Source organism: Bos javanicus, chromosome 16 (genome assembly GCF_032452875.1).
Source record: "Bos javanicus breed banteng chromosome 16, ARS-OSU_banteng_1.0, whole genome shotgun sequence".
In the NCBI taxonomy this organism is placed as follows: Eukaryota; Metazoa; Chordata; class Mammalia; order Artiodactyla; family Bovidae; genus Bos; species Bos javanicus.
The window spans coordinates 39,910,172-39,928,176 of NC_083883.1; the positions used below are offsets into that span (position 1 = coordinate 39,910,172).

Consider the following 18,005-nt stretch of genomic DNA (forward strand, 5'->3'; position numbering starts at 1 on the left):
CTCATTACAGATTCTTTTTTATAACTGTTTGATGTGTTCTTCCATACTGTTGTCTTCCTTACTACTGCATCCTTAGCTTTCACCACAGTGATGGACGCATATTTACACCCTTAAAATGTTGAATCAATACTTGAGGGGAGAAGGCAGAGGCTATGTTGTTTTGTCACTTTGGTATTGGGGAACAATTCAAGCACAGTGTCCTCTGCTCTCAATAAGCGCTCTTTGAAAGAACAGATGTCACACCCCTTAAGAACCCTGCATGCTGCCGTAGCTGAAGCCTCTGAGGCTTACCTAAGACAAGCCTCCTTCCAGTTCACCTTAAGTAGAGAGGAAATAATGTGCACTCAGCAAGTGGTACATGAAAATACATGTTTTTTCAGGTTCTCGTAGAGGGCTTTTAGATAGTCTCTTAAAATTGTGGAGTTGGAAACATCCATTTTACCTTATCTCTTAACAGCAGTTCTCAAAGTGTGGTCCCTGGGTATCACATCATTGGTAACACCAGGGAACTGGTTAGAAATGCAAATTCTTGGGAAATAGACCTGGTGAATCGGCACAGGCCCCTTCCTTCTAATCTACAGGTTTTTCCTTTCGGAGGTCTCCTCCTCCAGTGTGAACCTGACAGCGGCGCTCAGCCCTTGGATGGCTGTTGATTAGAAAGAGAATTCAGAGACGAAACACCGAGGTCAGGAGCACCGAGCTTGGGCGGAGGTCTCTCCCAAGGCTGGAGCGCCCAGAGCTGAGAAGGCTGCCCCCGTGGCGAGCTCAGTGGGACAGCCCGGCTTCCGCCCCGCCTCCGGCCCGCGGCCCCGCCCCGTTCCGGCTCACGTAAATAAACGCGAGGAGCCAGCGACGGAGTCGCGGGTGTGAGGCGAGGTCGTTGTAGCCACTTAGGTGTCAGGAACGAAAATCACTGACCAATGAGCTGCTTGGATGGTCTGGGCAACCGACCAATCGCGAAGCCTCGTACCCGGATATGATAGCCGGTTCTGAAACCGAACTCTGAAAAAGTGTGAGGGGCTCCCCACGTGGGTCGGGGCACTGGGCGTGGATCAAGGGATGAACGTTTCTTAGGGTCAGTGTCTCGCGGGTGCGGTGAGCGTGTAAGGATCATCGCTTTGGATTTGGAGTTGGAAACAAATAAATGAGGCTGTTTGTCCGTGGAAAGAATTCCCTCAGCGGTGTCCCAGAGCCAACGTGTGGGAAAGCCCCTCTGATGGTACCACACAGGGAGCAGGAATCTTGAAGACGCAGCTCGGGTAGTGGGAATATGAATCTCTTACCTAAAAGCTCGAAGGAGTTTGGCTCCGTTGACTATTGGGAGAAGTTCTTCCAGCAGCGAGGAAAGAAAGCTTTCGAGTGGTATGGAACCTACCTGGAACTGTGCGGGGTGCTGCACAAATACATCAAGCCCAGGGAAAAGGTAAGCGCGGCCTGGCAGCCCGGTGTGTACTCTGGAAAGTAGGAACTGAAAACAGAAATCCTGCATTTGGTAGACCGTGACCGGCGTGGGGGCCCTAACTGGGCCGGTATTTTCAGGAGTTCATGCAACATTCCGGCTAAAAGGTAATTACAAAATATCCTTCTACGGTTTTCAGATAACAGCTTCCACCCCCAGATCATTCTTGAATTAGTAACCTCACAGGAAGAATGACTTACTAAGTAGTGGAACCTAGGAAGCTCCTCCTAGTGAAGAAAGTGTGCTTTTCTGTCACTGTGAATGCCCGGGGAACTGGTAGAATCCGTGGCTTTACTGATAAATTAATCTGTTACCAAATAGTTCTTGTGAGAACTGGTAGAATCCGTGGCTTTACTGATAAATTAATCTGTTATCAAACAGTTGTTGTGAGCCCACACTTTAAGGCGCTGTGCTCATCCCTTTAGCGGCAAGTGCGTTGATATATAAACCCTGGGCACATTCCAGAAGTGATAAGTACAGTAATAGGTTGGACAGAAATGGGGTTGTACTGGAAGTAGGGAAGGAAGAGGGTAGAAAACGAACATTCAAGGAAGAAAGTCTTAAGAGCCAGACTTTATGCTGGGGGCTGCGTGTGTGTGTGTGTGTGTGTGTGTGTGTGCAGTCATTGAGTTCTCAGAATACATTTCAATGTGAGTGGATAGTACAAGAATTCTACAGATGCAGAAACTGAGGCTCTGAGAGGCAGTTTCTTGCCCAAGATCATAAATGTAGTAAATGCTCATGTGGGGATTTAGACTTAGGCCTACCTAGCTTAAACGCTTATGCAATTGTCACAGTACCATGCTTTTCCAGAGATGGGGCAGAATTTTGAAGGATCAATGGGAGATTGTTCAGTAGAGACGGAGGCAACAATTTGTGTTTTAAGTTTCGCTTCAGGAAATAGCAGAATATCATGAGCTGGAACCCAAGGCATGAGTGGAATAGGATTATGCCAGACCCAGTTTTTTTTTTTTTTTAACTTTTTGTATTGGGGTTCAGTTCAATTCAGTTCAGTCACTCAGTTGTATCCAACTTTTTGCAACCCCTAGGACTGCAGCATGCCAGGCTTCCCTGTTCATCACCAACTCTCAGAGCTTGTTCAAATTCATGTTCATCAAGTCGGTGATGCCATCCAACCATTTCATCCTCTGTTGTCCCCTTCTCCTGCCTTCAATGTTTCCCAGCATCAGGGTCTTTTCCAATGAGTCATTTCTTCACTTCCAATGAGTCATTTCTTCACATCAGGTGGCCAAAGTATTGGAGTTTCAGCTTCAGCATCAATCCTTCCAATGAATATTCGGGACTTGATTTCCTTTAGGATTGACTGGTTTGATCTCCTTGCAGTCCAAGGGACTCTCAAGAGTCTTCTCCAACACCACAGTTCAAAAGCATCAATTCTTTGGTGCTCAGCTTTCTTTATAGTCCAACTATCACATCCATACATGATTAACTGGAAAAACCATAGCTTTGACTGCTGCTGCTGCTAAGTCGCTTCAGTCGTGTCCGACTCTTAGCGACCCCATAGACACGGCAGCCCACCAGGCTCCCCCCAGTCCCTGGGATTCTCCAGGCAAGAACACTGGAGTGGGCTGCCATTTCCTTCTCCAATGTGTGAAATTGAAAAGTGAAAGTGAAGTCGCTCAGTTGTGTCTGACTCTTAGCAACCCCATGGACTGCAGCCCACCAGGCTCCTCCATCCATGGGATTTTCCAGGCAAGAGTACTGGAGTGGGGTGCCGTGGCCTTCTCTATAGCTTTGACTAGACAGACCTTTGTTGGTAAAGTAATGTCTCTGCTTTTTAATGTGCTGTCTAGGTTGGTCATAGCTTTTTTTCCAAGGAGCAAGCGTCTTTTAATTTCATGGCTGCGGTCATCATCTGCAGTGATTTTGGAGCCCAAAATAAAGTCTGTCACTCTCTCCATTGTTTCCCCATCTATTTACCATGAAGTGATTGGACTGGATGCCATGATCTTGGTTTTCTGAATGTTGAGTTTTAAGCAAACTTTTTCACTCTCTTCTTTCACTTTTATCAAGAGGCTCTTCAGTTCCTCTTCACTTTCTGCCATAAGGGTGGTGTTATCTGCATATCTGAGGTTATTGATATTTCTCTTGGCAATCTTGATTCCAGCTTGTACTTCATTCAGCCCGGCATTTCTCATGATGTACTCTGCATAGAAGTTAAATAAGCAGGGTGATAATATACAGCTTTGACATACTCCTTTCCCAATTTGGAACCAGTCTGTTGTTCCATGTTGGTTCTAACTGTTGCTTCTTGACCTGCATACAGATTTCTCACGAGGTAGGTAAGATGATCTAGTATTCCAATCTCTTAAAGAATTTTCCATAGTTTGTTGTGATTTACACTGTCAAAGGCTTTGGTGTAGTCAGTAAGACCCAAGTAGATGTTTTCTGGAATGCTCTTGATTTTTTCTATGATCCAATGGATATTGGGAATTTGATCTCTGGTTCCTCTGTTTTTTCTAAATCCAGCTTGATCATCTGGAAGTTCACGGTTCATGTGCTGTTGAAGCTGGGCTTGGAGGATTTTGAGCATTACTTTACTAGCGTGTGAGATGAGTGCAATTGTGTGGTAGTCTGAACATTCTTTGGCATTGCCCTTCTTTGGGATTGGAATGAAAACTGACTTTTTCCAGTCCTGTGGCCACTACTTAGTTTTCCAAATTTGCTGGCATATTGAGTGCAGCACTTTCACAGCATCATCCTTTAGGATTTGAAATAGCTCAGCTGAAATTCCATCACCTCCACTAGCTTTGTTCATAGTGATGCTTCCTAAGGCCTACTTGACTTCACATTCCAGGATGTCTGGCTCTAGGTGAGTGATCACACTATCGTAGTTATCTGAGTCATGAAGATCTTTTTTGTATAGTTCTTCTGTGTATTCTTGCCACCTAGGCGAGTAACAGTTTTGCAGTAGTTTCAGGTAAATAGCAAAGAGGACTCAGCCATACATATACATTATCCATTTTCCAAACTCCCCTGTCATCCAGGCTGCCACACAACATTGAGAAGAGTTCCATGTGCTATACAGTAGTTTCTTGTTGGTTATCCATTTTAAATATAGCAGTGTATACATGTTCATTGCAAACTCTCAAATTATTCCTTGCCCCTATCCTTCCTCTTTGCAACCATAAGTACCTTCTCTAAGTCTGTGAGTCTCTTTCTGTTTTGTAAGTTACATTTTCAACTGTAAAACAAATAGGAGATTTCAGTGACTTTGGATTTGGATTCTGTGACTTTCTATCAATTCTTGAGTAGTAAATGTTTGATTCAGAGAAAAGAACAACCCTGGTTAGTCGGCTTCTGTGTAACTTGCATTGTTATGGCTAAATCTGATTTGTTACTAGTGAATTCCGATAGAGCCTAGAATCAACTCTGTAATGGTGTTCTCATTCCTTTGCCTTGATCACCTCCATCTTGTTTTTTTTTGTTTTTTTTTTTTTTCTCCCTAGGTGCTAGTGGTTGGGTGTGGTAACTCAGAGCTAAGTGAGCAGCTGTATGATGTGGGCTATCAGGATATAGTGAATATTGACATTAGCGAGGTCGTCATCAAGCAAATGAAGGAGCGCAATGCCAGCCGACGGCCCAGGATGAGCTTCTTGAAGATGGACATGACACAGATGGAGTTCCCCGACGCCTCGTTCCAGGTGGTGTTGGACAAGGGCACCCTGGACGCTGTCCTGACAGATGAGGAGGAGAAGACCCTGCAGCAGGTGGACAGGATGCTGGCTGAGGTTGGCCGTGTCCTGCAGGTGGGCGGTCGCTACCTCTGCATCTCCCTGGCTCAGGCTCACGTCCTGAAGAAAGCAGTGGGTCACTTCTCTCGGGAGGGGTGGATGGTGAGGGTGCACCAGGTGGCCAGCAGCCAGGACCAGCTGTTGGAAGCAGAGCCTCGGTTCTCCCTGCCTGTCTTTGCCTTCATCATGACCAAGTTCAGGCCGGTCACTGGCTCTGCCCTTCAGATCTTTGAGCTGTGTGCTCAGGAGCAGGGCAAGCCTGTGCGGCTGGAGAGTGCTGAGCAGCTGGCCGAGGCGGTGCGGGAGCGGCAGCAATATGCCTGGCTGTGCAGCCAGCTGTACCGCAAGGCCGGGCTGGGGAGTGTGTCCCTGGACTTGTGCAATGGGGACACGGGGGAGCCACGCTACACCCTCCACGTGGTGGACAGCCCCACTGTGAAACCATCGCGGGACAATCATTTTGCCATTTTCATCAGTGAGTTGGGATTGCTCCCTCTCTTTCCTGAAGGGGGCTGGCTTACCGGGGCTGGATCTGGGGATTTGGTGGATGGGTATGCCTTGGCTGGCTTGATCTTGCAAGGGGGTTGTACTTTGAGAGGTTAGACTGGCCACGGCATAAGGAAGGGGGAGCTGCCTGCTTGAATCTGAGGTTTATGTCTTCCCATCTTCCATGGCAAAGGCCTGATGAAGTGTGAGAATGGGGTTGGCCTGGAGTAGGGAGAAGTAATACAGATAAATTTAGGCAGGTCAAGCTGTTGTAGAGATGTTACTTTGTAACAGAGTAATAGAAGCAAGGAACCTTGTAGCCTGTGAGCAGCATGACCTGGAGAAGTCTCTGTGTTTCTCTGCTGAGTTTTTGCAAATAGGACAGAGTAGCTGCTGAAAAAGGCAGCTCTGGGACCAGGCTGGTTTCCATTCCTGGCTCAGTCCCTTTGGGATGCTACTGGATGAGTTAGTGTTCTTTCTGTGCCTCAGTTTTCTCCTCTATAAAGTGAGGTCATAACTGTCTTCTGTAGTTGTGAAAAGCATAAAAGGTCTTAGAATAGTGCCTGGCACGTGATAGGTTTTACAAATGTTAGTGTTTTTATTGAAAGGGGTAAATGATACCAGGTTCACTTTAGTAATGATCAACAGAGATAGTAAGAGGAAATGCTTTCAAAAGTAGAATATTCTAGACAAATGTGAAGTGTTGATACATCATGCTGGTAATTGGTTTCCCAACATGGAATCCATTTTTCCAAGTATTCCCTTATCCTGACTGTCCACCTGTGGGAACAAATAGTGTAGTGGATGTGAGCATGGATTCTGGGGCTGGACTGCCTGGGTTTGAGTCCTAGCTTAGCCAGTTACTAGCTGCGTGAACTTGGGCAAATACAGTAACTTCTGCGTCTTAATTTTCTCGTTTATAAAATGGAAATAGTAATAATGCTTCCTGCATCTTGGGCTTTTGTGAAGATTTGATTAGTTTCTGTTTGTAAACTGTTTGGAATCATGCCTGGCATGTAAGAAATGTTAGCATTATTACTATTTTTCTTACACTTGGTACTTGCCTCCCTCCGCTTACACACCCACACTTTTTTCCCATGGGTCCTGCCATAGGTCTGCTGGCAGTGGGCCTTGTGCACTAGGGAATTGATAGCCCCTCAGTAGGTCACAGTTGGAAGGGATGGCCTGGCTCTCTGCCACGTGGGGCATGTTGATTGTGGGCTTGAACCCAGGACTCCCTGTCAAGAAATGCCTCTTTCCAGTCCCCCAGGGTCGGGAGACAGAGTGGCTGTTTGGCATGGAGGAGGGCCGGAAGCAGCTGGCAGCCAGTGCAGGCTTCAGGAGGCTGATCACAGTGGCTCTTCACCGAGGTCAGCAGTATGAAGGCATGGACAGCATCCAGGCCGAGCTGTCAGCCAGAGTCATGGAGCTGGCCCCGGCCGGGATGCCCGCCCAGCTGCAGGTAAGAAGGCTTGGGGAGCAGCTTTCAGGGTCTCTGGAGAAGTCGTATTAAGAGTCAGGAAGGCAGAGGTTGTCTTGGAAGAAGCTAGGACTAGAGTCTGTGACCCTAGACTGTTCCCAGAGGGCATATCGGCAGCTAAGAGCTAAGTGGGTAGAAATTATGTCCCAGGCAGTGAGTGGAAGGTGAGTGATTGCCTTTATTGAGACCCATAGTAGCATCTGTCTGCAGGGCCTCTCGGACAGCATGAAGGAAGTCTCTACCTCCAGCTCCTCACACTGTTGATTACTCAGACAGTTCTTCTCCTAATGCACTTTGCACAGGATTTCCTTGGCCATTTTCCTCCTTAGAACCGTCATTGTGTGAGGTAGAATGGGAAAGGGCCAAAAGAGCTCACCTTAATTTTCAGAATATTAACTCCGTGGGTTTGATGTTTCTCTAGGAAGGGAACTGAAGGTTTTTGCCAAAATGGTGATATGGTATTATCAGTTGACACTGTCTGTCTTGTGCTATCCTGGTCATAAGACAGGGTGATTGACTTTACTGCAAGGACTTTATAGAAAAAGTTTGTCCTTCTTGATAGATGGGAAAGACAACCTACCTGGAGTCTTGGTGCTGTAGTAACAGACCTGGAAAGAAGAGAAGCCAGTCTCCTGGGTTCTCAGACTGTGGTTCTGCCCACAAGGCTGACTTTGTGCTTACAGATTAGTAAGTCTGTGATGCTTTCTGAAGACTGGGGTTAGTGTCATTAGAGAGACCCAGAGCTTGTGGGAAGGTTCTTTTGTGAATTTTCTCTCAAAGTTTGGAGTCCCTCATGATGATTAAATATTCCTGTAAGTCTTTAAAAAGAATTAAGTATGAAGATTGGGAAAGGTATGGAAAAGTTTAGGGGGGAATGTATTTTTTTCCTCATTTTCTTTTTTTCCTGTTTAGTAAAATGCAGGAAAAAGATGAGAATCACTGGGGGAAGGGAGAAATTTCTCCAGATTTGGAAAGGTTGCTTTGCCCGTGGATTTTGGCACCTTTATCCCAGCTCACATTCCTTCTCTCATGGTTCTGGTCCTTCTTCAGGGTTGCTTCTCACTTTCATTGTCTTGGACTGTTTAAAGTCCTTTTAGAAATTACTCCTGAGAAACTCCTGTTTTTCTTGTGGAGAACCAACTGCATTTCACTAATGGTTTGGGGAATCTTTATTCAGTTGGTTTTCAAAAAGATGGATTAAGCTTTTTGAGATCTAGTCAAATGCCCCAGAAAAGTACTTTGACGGAGTGGCGAATCTTTGGAGTCATTGCTACACAGGACCTCGGTGTGGGGATTCCTCACAGAGACACAAAGGCAAGGGATTAGACTTTCTCATCTTTCTCAATGGAGCTGGCCTTTCGACGACAGCTCTGCTGTTCCTTCAGGTGCCCTTCCTGTCTGTGGGTGGGGACATTGGGGTCCGGATCGTTCAGCACCAAGCCTGCAGCCCCTTGAGCGGCGACTACGTCATCGAGGACGTGCAGGGAGATGACAAGCGCTACTTCCGGCGGCTCATCTTCCTCAGCAACAGGAACGTGGTGCAGTCAGAAGCCAGGCTGCTGCAGGATGTGTCTCACAGAGGTGAGGCGTCGTGGACGTGGTGGCGGTGTCCCTGAGGATGCGATATGGACAACGTGGGGTGGCCAGAAAGACTTGTGAGCTTGGCGGAGTTGTAGGACAGACCAGAGGCACATGGCTCCGTGGGTCATCCTCTTATCTTCTGGGCTGTTAGAGTGTGAGTGGTGATGAACAGAAAGGGGTCGATATTCTCCTCTTGAGCAAAGCCTAGTTCTAAAATGATAAGGAGTGGGGTGTGGTAGTTTACCAAATAAATGTGATCATCGCCTTAATGCCTGGAGTTCAGAGACCACCTATTTTATAAGTTGCTCAATATGCGTCTGTATATTAATTCAGTAGGCCTGCTCTCCTCCTTACAGCCACCTCCTAGCACCTGGTTTAGAGGATTGTAGAGTTGGTGGGTGCCCTGGACGTCACCTAGTCCAGTGCTGTCCAGTAGAACTTTCTGCAGTGAAGGAAATATTTAATACCCAGTGAGCTGTCCAGTGTGGATGCTGAGCATTAGGAACATGGCTGGTATGACTATTAAAGAGCTACATCTTTAATCTTATTTATTTCCAATGAACTTATATTTAAATGTAAATAGACACAGGTAGCCAGGGTTACAGGCTTGGACAGGGTAGATCCAGACCATGTTCTCTAGGATCCCTTTTAAGTGATCTCCCAGGTGCTGCTCAGAAACACCCCCTAAGGGGGAAAGCAATCGTTTGTTTCACCTGCTGTTTTCCCCGGTGTATATATTTGTACTTCAAAAGCAATACTTGCTTATTGTAATCAGCTCACAAATCAGATGTATAGAGTAGAGGTGAACGTTCCTCCCTTCCACCTCTCCAGTATAACTTCCCTTTTGAGGCCCAGAGACTCAGGCTTGGAATTTGAAATTGGCTTTTCTGATTCTTGGAAGTTTCCTTTGCCTGATGACCATGCTGTCGTGTTGGCAAGGCCATCTGGAAGGAGAGTGAAAAGAGAGAGTTCAGAACCTCATGAGGTCCTGGGTTTGCCCAGAGCTCAAGGTCAGGTGACTCTCTGCAGGACGGTTTTCTCTTGAGGGGTGTCCCCTGGTCAAGTGCACCTGTGTTTGCTGGGTTCCTGAGCTGTCGTTGGGTCACTTGAGGTGCAGGTTGGTTCAGCTTCATCTCACCAAAAAAATGAGTAAAATTGCTTCAAAGAAGATATTCCCCTCCAATTTGGGTTTCAAGTTTTTTTCCCCCCCATTGTTGTCAAGATCCTAGTCACTTAATTCTCATGGGAGTGATTTTCCTACGGGGGTATTGGTGAGAAGAAGGAGAATGTGTTAAAAAGTGATTTAACTTTTCTGATTGTTATGTTAAATCAGGCTGCCCCTCACACATCGCTGCGCTGCTGTGGAGTGCAGCTGGTCCCTAGGAAAACAGCAAAACCAGCTGTTCACTCTGTCCTGGTTCAGTTGAGAGAGTAGGGAGAGGAAATGTAAAGGGACCTTTTGTAGGATTTTCCCCCTTCTGTGAACATTTGTAGTGTCCTTGTCCACTGGGGTGGTGTGCATTACCATCTGTGCGATGCAGTTGAAAGATGGTAGGTGTTGGAGACAGGCGGTCCCATATTCAAATCCTAGCTGCACTGCCAGATTTTCTATCTGCTGAGAATTGGAATAAGAGGGTTATAAAAGCTACAGGAGTAAGAGTCCTGGTGCAATAATTGGCACAGAGGCAGTAATTAGTAACTTTAAGTTCTTTTCTGCTTAAAAAAACTCATGAATAAACTCCTCTCCTGTGAGCAGCTTTATGTTCCCTAAAGAAGTATTAGCTCCCCTCACTCAAGTATCCCAGTGTTCTCAGTTTTTGGGTGTTTTCTTTGCCACTTCCCTTTTCTGACACCCTGGCATGTGTTAAATGTTGGACCACCAACTCTTTGGGGAAAAAAAGCCACGAATTGTACTGTTCGCTAATTTCTGTGCATAAAAATGGCCACCACGGACAGATTTCAAGCTACCAGCATGTCAGCCTGTTCACAGAATGCCTGCATATTTCACCACTGGTTCCCGAGTCTCAGCCAGCCAGCTGCAGCACACTGCTGCTCGCGTGCCTTACTTTCCAAGGAGCGGCATACCTCACACAAGCTCATTCGTCTCTGTCTCTGATCTAGCCCAGAAGAAACGGAAAAAGGACAGGAAGAAGCATCGGCCTGCTGATACCCCAGAGGACCTCCCTGCAGCTCAGGGGCAGTCCATTGATAAGAGTTACCTGTGCTGCGAACACCACAAAGCCATGATCGCCGGCCTTGCGCTGCTGAAAAACCCAGAGCTGCTTCTAGGTGAGGAAGTCGCCACAGCCTTCCACAGTAGGAAATGTGTAAGATTACAGATGTCATCAGAGTTGGCTGCCTTGCAGCTTAAGAACCATGATTACAGATCAACAGATGTGCATATATTCATGTGTTTCTTATTCCCAACTGTCTTCTGCATCATTTATGAACATCCAAGTAACTTTTCCCACAAATTCAAATTGTAATCTTGAAACAGACATATGTGCTGATATCTAAATTTTTTCTTCTATTCATTTATTTAAAAATTAGTGTAAAATTAACTACAGTTTTAAAAATTAATGTATGAAATGTCTTCAGTGAAATCTATAAAGTGAACGGATCTTAAGTTGTTCAGCTTGATGAATTTTTGCATATCCATATACCCTGTAACCAGGTGGAACATTTAAAAATCACATCTCCAGAGAAATACCTGTGTACTTTAGGAAAATTTCTGGCTTTTCAGTGATGTATTCTTTGAGTGCCAGATGTAATTCTTTCTTAAATTTCTGCTTTTAAAAAAATCCATAGTGTAGGTAGTACAGTCATAGCCTTATCGCTGATAATAGGTTAGGATCTAACCACAGGAGCAAAAATATTTATTTCTGTCCACTCTTGTAGCTGTCTTTCCCTTGAAGTCTCTGAGTATGTCCTGTTGAAATACCCTATACTTGTGGTCTATCTTGGTGCTGATGTATGTCACTGGATTCTCAGTTGTTACATTTAATCCTCAGGGTTTCTCTCTTTTTGGTGATTCTTTCTTGTTTCATATCTTCTTTCATCCCCTATTTCTCTGAACTTGAGTGTAGGATTTGGGCCTTTGTTTTCCTGTGACTTCTGGAACTTGGGTGGACTTCTTTCACGTGTTGGATGTGTCTTATTAAAGGCAGCTGTGGCCTTTGAGTTGGAAGCTGGGCAGAGGGCATCACATCTACATGCCCTGTGATCATGGACAAGATGTTGCCCATTGTCCCTCCCGTTTCGTAGAGGGGTTTAATGATGCTGATGGTGGGGATTATTGCTGTAAAGTCAGCTGAGGGCTTTGCGATGTTTAAGGAACCATAATAATAACATAATGATTGCTCTTCTGGAACTAGTAAAGGAAGGATCATGAGGCCAGGGTTGAGTTTACATATATTAAATTGACTCCTGAATTTCTAGAAAGAGACAAGGGAGGCCAAGTCTCTAAATCTTGTATCTTCTGGCCAGAGCGAACAATCCGACTGTCTCTTTTGTCCTCTCTAAGGCTGGTGCAGAACTTTACAGTGAGCAGATGGTAACATAATGCTTTTATTCTTTATTACAGAGACCCCACTGGCACTGTTGGTAGTAGGCCTGGGCGGGGGCAGCCTCCCTCTCTTTATCCACGATCATTTCCCAAAGTCCTGCATCCATGCTGTGGAGATCGACCCCTCTATGTTGGAAGTGGCTACCCAGTGGTTTGGCTTTTCCCAGAGCGACCGGATGAAGGTCCACATCGCAGATGGCCTGGACTTTATAACCCGCCTGGCAGAAGAAGAAGGTACTGCTGTTGGAGAATTTGGAGGGGTGTTGAGGAAAGATTGATCCAAGGTTGTCAGGTCTGCAAGGGCCTGTAGAATTCATCTCTAAGAGATATGAGCATCATCCCATTCTTTCACTTGTTCATTTGTTCCCTCATTTGTTGACATATTTATTCAGTAAATATAGAGTATCTATCATAATCTCAGTGCTGTTAGGGGTTAGGCTGTGGCAACAAGTAAAACAGACTGTTTCCTGCCCTCATTGTGCTAAAAAAATCAGCGGGCTCCTCTTCTGAATCTCTTCTGACCCTGTGACCTTGCCACCACCTCATCATCCCAAGACAGTCAGTGTCTGGAGCTGAGTGAGGTAAAGGGGAAGAAATGTTGGGGGGGTGTGTTGGGAGATGTGTTCTGTAAATCTTTCAGCTCAAGGTGAAGCCAGAAATGGAGTAAAACATCATTCATGTAGATGAGTGGTTATAACCCAGGGGTGTTTGGCAATGTCGGCAGGCATTTTTTGGTTGTAAAAGCACAGCCTACCATTAGGTAGGGGTGCTTCTGGCATAATAGTGGGTGGACACCAAGGATGCTCCTAAACATCCTATAATGCACAGGATGGCTGCTGATAATAAAGAATGATCTGATCGAAATGTCAACAGTGCTGAGGTTAAACCCTGATGCAGGTGTTGATGGGAATTCTAATAGCCCTGCTGCTGCTGGGATTAAGGCTCCATTTTTCTCTAATAATTTGTATCCCAGACTTGGACAAAAGGCATGTTAATATGTTCTAAAAGCTCTGCTGATGCTTCTGAAACTTAATGTATAGGCTCCTGGTGACTGATGTTTTGCAGAGTGTGAGCCTCTTAAGGAGAAGTTAGGTTGGTTCAGTCCTGCCTGAACCTGGGGAGTCCAGGCCACCTACCCTTCCTAGTCTGCTCTTCTGTAATAGTTGCTCTGGTTCTCACTGGGTTAGAGCATTTTCTAGGAAGGGTGTGGCAAAACGGGATGCCTGGGTTAAGTATTTTGGTGCTGCTGCTGCTGCTAAGTCCCTTCAGTCGTGTCCAACTCTATGCGACCCCAGAGACGGCAGCCCACCAGGCTCCCCCGTCCCTGGGATTCTCCAGGCAAGAACACTGGAGTGGGTTGCCATTTCCTTCTCCAATGCATGAAAGTGAAAAGTGAAAGTGAGGTCGCTCAGTCGTGTCCAACTCTTGGCGACCCCGTGGACTGCAGCCTACCAGGCTCCACCATCCATGGGAATTTCCAGGCAAGAGTAGGGTGGAGTAGGGTGCCACTGCCTTCTCTGAGGTATAGAGAAGATAGACAAATGCTGCCTTAATTGCAAAGTGAGCTGAACTCTATCAGAGTTTCCCAGCTTTGCTTTCTGTGGCTGATGCCAAGGTGGGGGCCCAGACCCAGGATAGCTAATACATGTGAAAGCACTTAAAAGAGTGCCAGGCATGTGGTAGGTACTCAGTCCAGGATGTGCTGCTGTTGTTAGGACCTCTAAACCGGATCTGAACAGCCCTGGCCTTTGTCTCTAACAACAACCTTTCAGGTTGTTGGAGGACTCAGTGCCACAGGTGGGGGCCATGGTTGTCCTTGAACTTTGATGAGCCAACGTGTTCTGCTCTTGAAAAACCAAAATTAAATCTGTGCTATGAACAGTGATGGGCATGCTGTAGTCCTAAGTAAATATATATTGATTATTGAATAATCATTAGCACTGTCTCAGTTTGCTAAAAACCAGTTGTTCATATTGTAGGCCTACCCCTTGAAAAAACTAACATTCTATTAAGGAGTGGATCAGATTCATCATCAGTTCTTTCTCACCCATTGAACAAATTCCTTAGAGCCAGTAATTGTTTAAGTAACTAGAAAAGATTTGCTGACTTTAATTTGAGAACATTTTTCTCCAGAGTTAAGTTAAAGATACCATGTGCTGGGTCAGCCCTTACAGGCAGAGGCAGCTGCTTTGTCTAAATTAGTGGTTCTCATCTCTCTATTTCGAATCACCTGAGGAGCTTAAGAAAAGTACCAGAGGCTTCTCACTTCCTGTCCCATCTGTTCTTCTCCACCCCAGGAGTTTTTAACTCCGTTGTTCAGGAGTGGAGCCCAGGTTCTCTGAGTACTTAGAATTTTCCCATTTGGCTCTAGTGTCCTGCCAGGGTTGAAAATCACTGGTATAGATGGACTCTGAGTAATGATCCTGCTGGAGTGGACCCCAGAAATGTGTGTCTGTGGAGGGGCTTTAAAATGTAGAGGCAGATGAGATGATGATGCTGTCTTAGACGTGGGCACTCCCAGCAGAGCCCTGATGACGTAACTGCTTTGGACAGTGACTTTGGTGCCCTTAGGCGCCACATCCTCCATGTCATTCCTGTTGACTTAGCCACCTATGCCAACCACAGATCGCAGAGGAAATGTGGAGGAATGTGAATGGTATTATTTTATCCAGCAAAAAACAGAGACTTGTCTGCTTCTCTTTCCCAGCACGGCCTCACTACGACGTCATAATGTTCGATGTGGACAGTAAGGACCCAACCCTGGGAATGAGCTGTCCACCCCCAGCATTTGTGGCCCAGCTTTTCCTGCAGAAGGTCAAAAGCATCTTGACTCCTGAAGGTATGAAGAACAGAAGGTGGCGAGGGAGAAGGGACGGGCCCTTTAGGAAGATTTTCTTTTTAATGAAAAATGCACGTAAGTGTGTAGCTTGATTGGTTTCCCCATATTGAACATACCCATTTACCAGCACCCCTACAAGTCCTCTTAGCTCCTTTCAGTAACTTGTCCTCCTCTCAAGGATAACCACCAGCTGCACTTCTTTTTTAATAATTTTATTTATCTGTTTTTGGCTGCGCTGGGTCTTTGTTGCTGCGCTTGGGCTTTCTCTAGTTGCAGAGAATGGGGGCTGCTCTTTTTTGTGATGCATGGGCTTCTCAATCTGGTGGCTTCTCATGTTGTAGAGCACGGGCTCTAGAGCACAGGCTCAATAGTTGTGACGCATGGGCTTAGTTGCTCCACAGCGTGTGGGATCTTCACGGACCAGGGATCAAACTCATGTCCCTTGCATTGGCAGGCAGATTCATAATCCACTGAGCCACCAGGGAAGCCCACCACCCTCACTTCTATCAGCACAGCTTAGTTTTGTCCATATGGAATGTTCTTGCTTTTATTCCACTCAACATGATGTTTGTGAGGTTCACTCATGGTGTTGTGATGACATCATTCCTTTTTATTGCTCTGGTGTATTGCTGGGTGACTACCACGATTAATTTATCCCTTTGGCTGTTGGCATTGGGGTTTTTTATTTTTTGAGGATTTAATAGGAAGTACTGCCATTAACATTCTGGTAGATGCCTTTTGGTGAAGTGTGTTTGCAGGTCTGTTGGGCATAGATGTGGGATTGGGGGCAGGAGGAGAAGGGGACGACAGAGGATGAGATGGCTGGATGGCATCACTGACTCGATGGATGTGAGTCTGAGTGAACTCCGGCAGTTGGTGATGGACAGGGAGGCCTGGTGTGCTGCGATTCATGGGGTCGCAAAGAGTCGGACACAACTGAGCGACTGAACTGAATTGAACTGAAATGCCATTAACATTCTGGTAGATGCCTTTTGGTGAAGTGTGTGTGCAGGTCTGTTGGGCATAGCTGTGGGGTTGTAATTGTTGGATCACAAATTATGCATTTATTCAGTTTGTAGATGCAATCACACAGTGTCACAATGCAGTTGTATTAATAGCAGTTCACATCCTTGCCAGCATGTGATGCTAGCAACCCCACATGTCCTGGACTGGGCAGTCTGCTTTTTCATCTTTAGAGCCGCCTGTTTTCAGATTAGGAAACTGAAGTAGAGACTTGTCAAAGTGACTCACGATTAGACTTAGGGCTCCAACCCAGGTCCTTATGACTTAAAAGCTGGAGCTGTTAATCCGTATGTTCACCACCTCCCAGGTGTTTTGATTTGGATTGCATACAGAGTTGAAACTGTCCTTTGTGAAACAGAGGCATAGAGAATGGTCATATTTGTTAGCAGCACAAGAGAGCAAGAAATGAGCGTGAAGCCTTATGGTTCACGCATCCCCTAACTCTCTTCCTTCGTATGCTGTGTGTTCTCGGCACAGTCACTGCTGCCATGGATGTGTCCCTTGCTCCACCTGCCTCCCGGGATCAGGAATGGTGGTATTCCTCAGAGCAGAACCTTGTCTCCTGTGTTCCCTGAACCACGGTCATTCTCCTTTCTCACCCTGCAGGTGTCTTTATCCTCAATCTTGTGTGCCGAGACCTGGGGCTAAAGGACTCAGTGCTGGCCGGGCTCAAGGCTGTGTTCCCCCTCCTGTACGTCCGGCGAATCGAGGGTGAAGTCAACGAGATCCTGTTCTGTCAGCTGCACTCTGAGTGCAAACTCGCTACACCAGAGCTCCTGGAAATGGCCCGGGCCTTGGAGCAGACCCTGAGGAAGCCCGGAAAGGGCTGGGATGACACGTATGTCCTGTCCGACATGCTCAACACTGTGAAGATCGTGTGAGTGTCTGGACCAGGCCGTCCTCTCAGCTTCCTGCCAGACTGACTTCAGGCTGCTGGCCTGCCAGAGACCAGAAGAAATACAATGTGTATTAAGCCTCGTATTTTTCTTAGTTTCATACTCATCTACGTGTGCCCTCCTGCTCGTGAGGTTGCCTGAAGGTCTGGGAGAATAAAAAAGTCTTTGCTGTGCTGTCCTCTTTGGTACTGCTTGGGTTGATTGCCTTTGCTTCCTGTGCTGCGTCCTTGAGTAGGTTTCCTGCTGGAGCTCCAGCAGGCGTGATGCCTTAACAAGTGTGTCCCAAGCTCTTTAGGACTGGAGACATCACACGTGATTACTGGTTTGCTTTGCTTTTTCCCTCTCTTGGTCCTATAGGAACCATCTCAAGTGAGATAGACAGTAGAGCATTTTGTGCCAAAAGACTATAAATAGGGTAGCCTCTCTATAGATATGAGACAGCTTTAAGAGAACATCTACTTTGTCTTCCTGGAGATGAAACTACTGCTGACATGCTCCTATGTTTTAAAAATCTGGTAACGCACTCCTCTATTTTTTTCAATGTTATATTAAACTTTTTATTTTACATTGGAGCATAGCCAGTTAACAATGCTGTAATAGTTTCAGGTGGACAGCAAAGGGACTCAGCCATATACATACAGGTACCCATTCTCCTGTAAACTTGCCTCCCCTCTAGGCTGCCACATAACATGGAGTAGAGTTCCCTGTGCCATACAGTAGGTCCTTGTTGGTTATCCATTTTAAATATAGCAGTGGGTACCTATCCATCCCAGACTTCCTAACCCTTCCCTCAGCCTTCCCCCTGCAACCGTAAGTTTGACCCATTCTAACAACTTTTCTCATAGCCCAAGCTGTCTATTCTGTTCCCCCAGAGGGAGTGAATATATCTGGCCCCATGACCTCGTGTGTCAGAGTCTTAGC

The 18,005-nt window shown here is 46.2% G+C and overlaps 1 protein-coding gene across 3 annotated transcripts; it reads left to right on the top strand.

The window, feature by feature from the left end:
• The first annotated feature begins 893 nt into the window (after positions 1-893).
• On the top strand, positions 894-17,262 carry METTL13 (methyltransferase 13, eEF1A N-terminus and K55). 3 transcript variants are annotated; one of them, XM_061382622.1, is made up of 8 exons: positions 894-1,423; positions 4,930-5,689; positions 6,963-7,162; positions 8,566-8,761; positions 10,883-11,050; positions 12,345-12,560; positions 15,034-15,240; positions 16,795-17,262. In XM_061382622.1, exons 1-8 carry the CDS (start codon positions 1,271-1,273, stop codon positions 17,067-17,069), a joined length of 2,175 nt encoding a protein of 724 aa, XP_061238606.1. In that variant the 5' UTR covers positions 894-1,270; the 3' UTR covers positions 17,070-17,262. The 3 variants fall into 3 exon arrangements, with proteins under 3 accessions (XP_061238606.1, XP_061238607.1, XP_061238608.1); XM_061382623.1 differs by having other exon boundaries at positions 897-1,423; positions 15,034-15,165; XM_061382624.1 differs by having other exon boundaries at positions 1,331-1,566.
• Positions 17,263-18,005: the final 743 nt, after the last annotated feature.

What these genes read in the sequence shown, in the direction of transcription:
- METTL13 (XM_061382622.1), top strand. Translation starts at nt 1,271, where the DNA reads ATGAATCTCTTACCTAAAAGCTCGAAGGAGTTTGGCTCCGTTGACTAT. An exon ending in TCATTTTGCCATTTTCATCA is followed by an intron (nt 5,690 to 6,962) that starts GTGAGTTGGGAT and finishes GCCTCTTTCCAG; the next exon opens with TCCCCCAGGGTCGGGAGACA. An exon ending in CTTTTTAATGAAAAATGCAC is followed by an intron (nt 15,241 to 16,794) that starts GTAAGTGTGTAG and finishes CTCACCCTGCAG; the next exon opens with GTGTCTTTATCCTCAATCTT.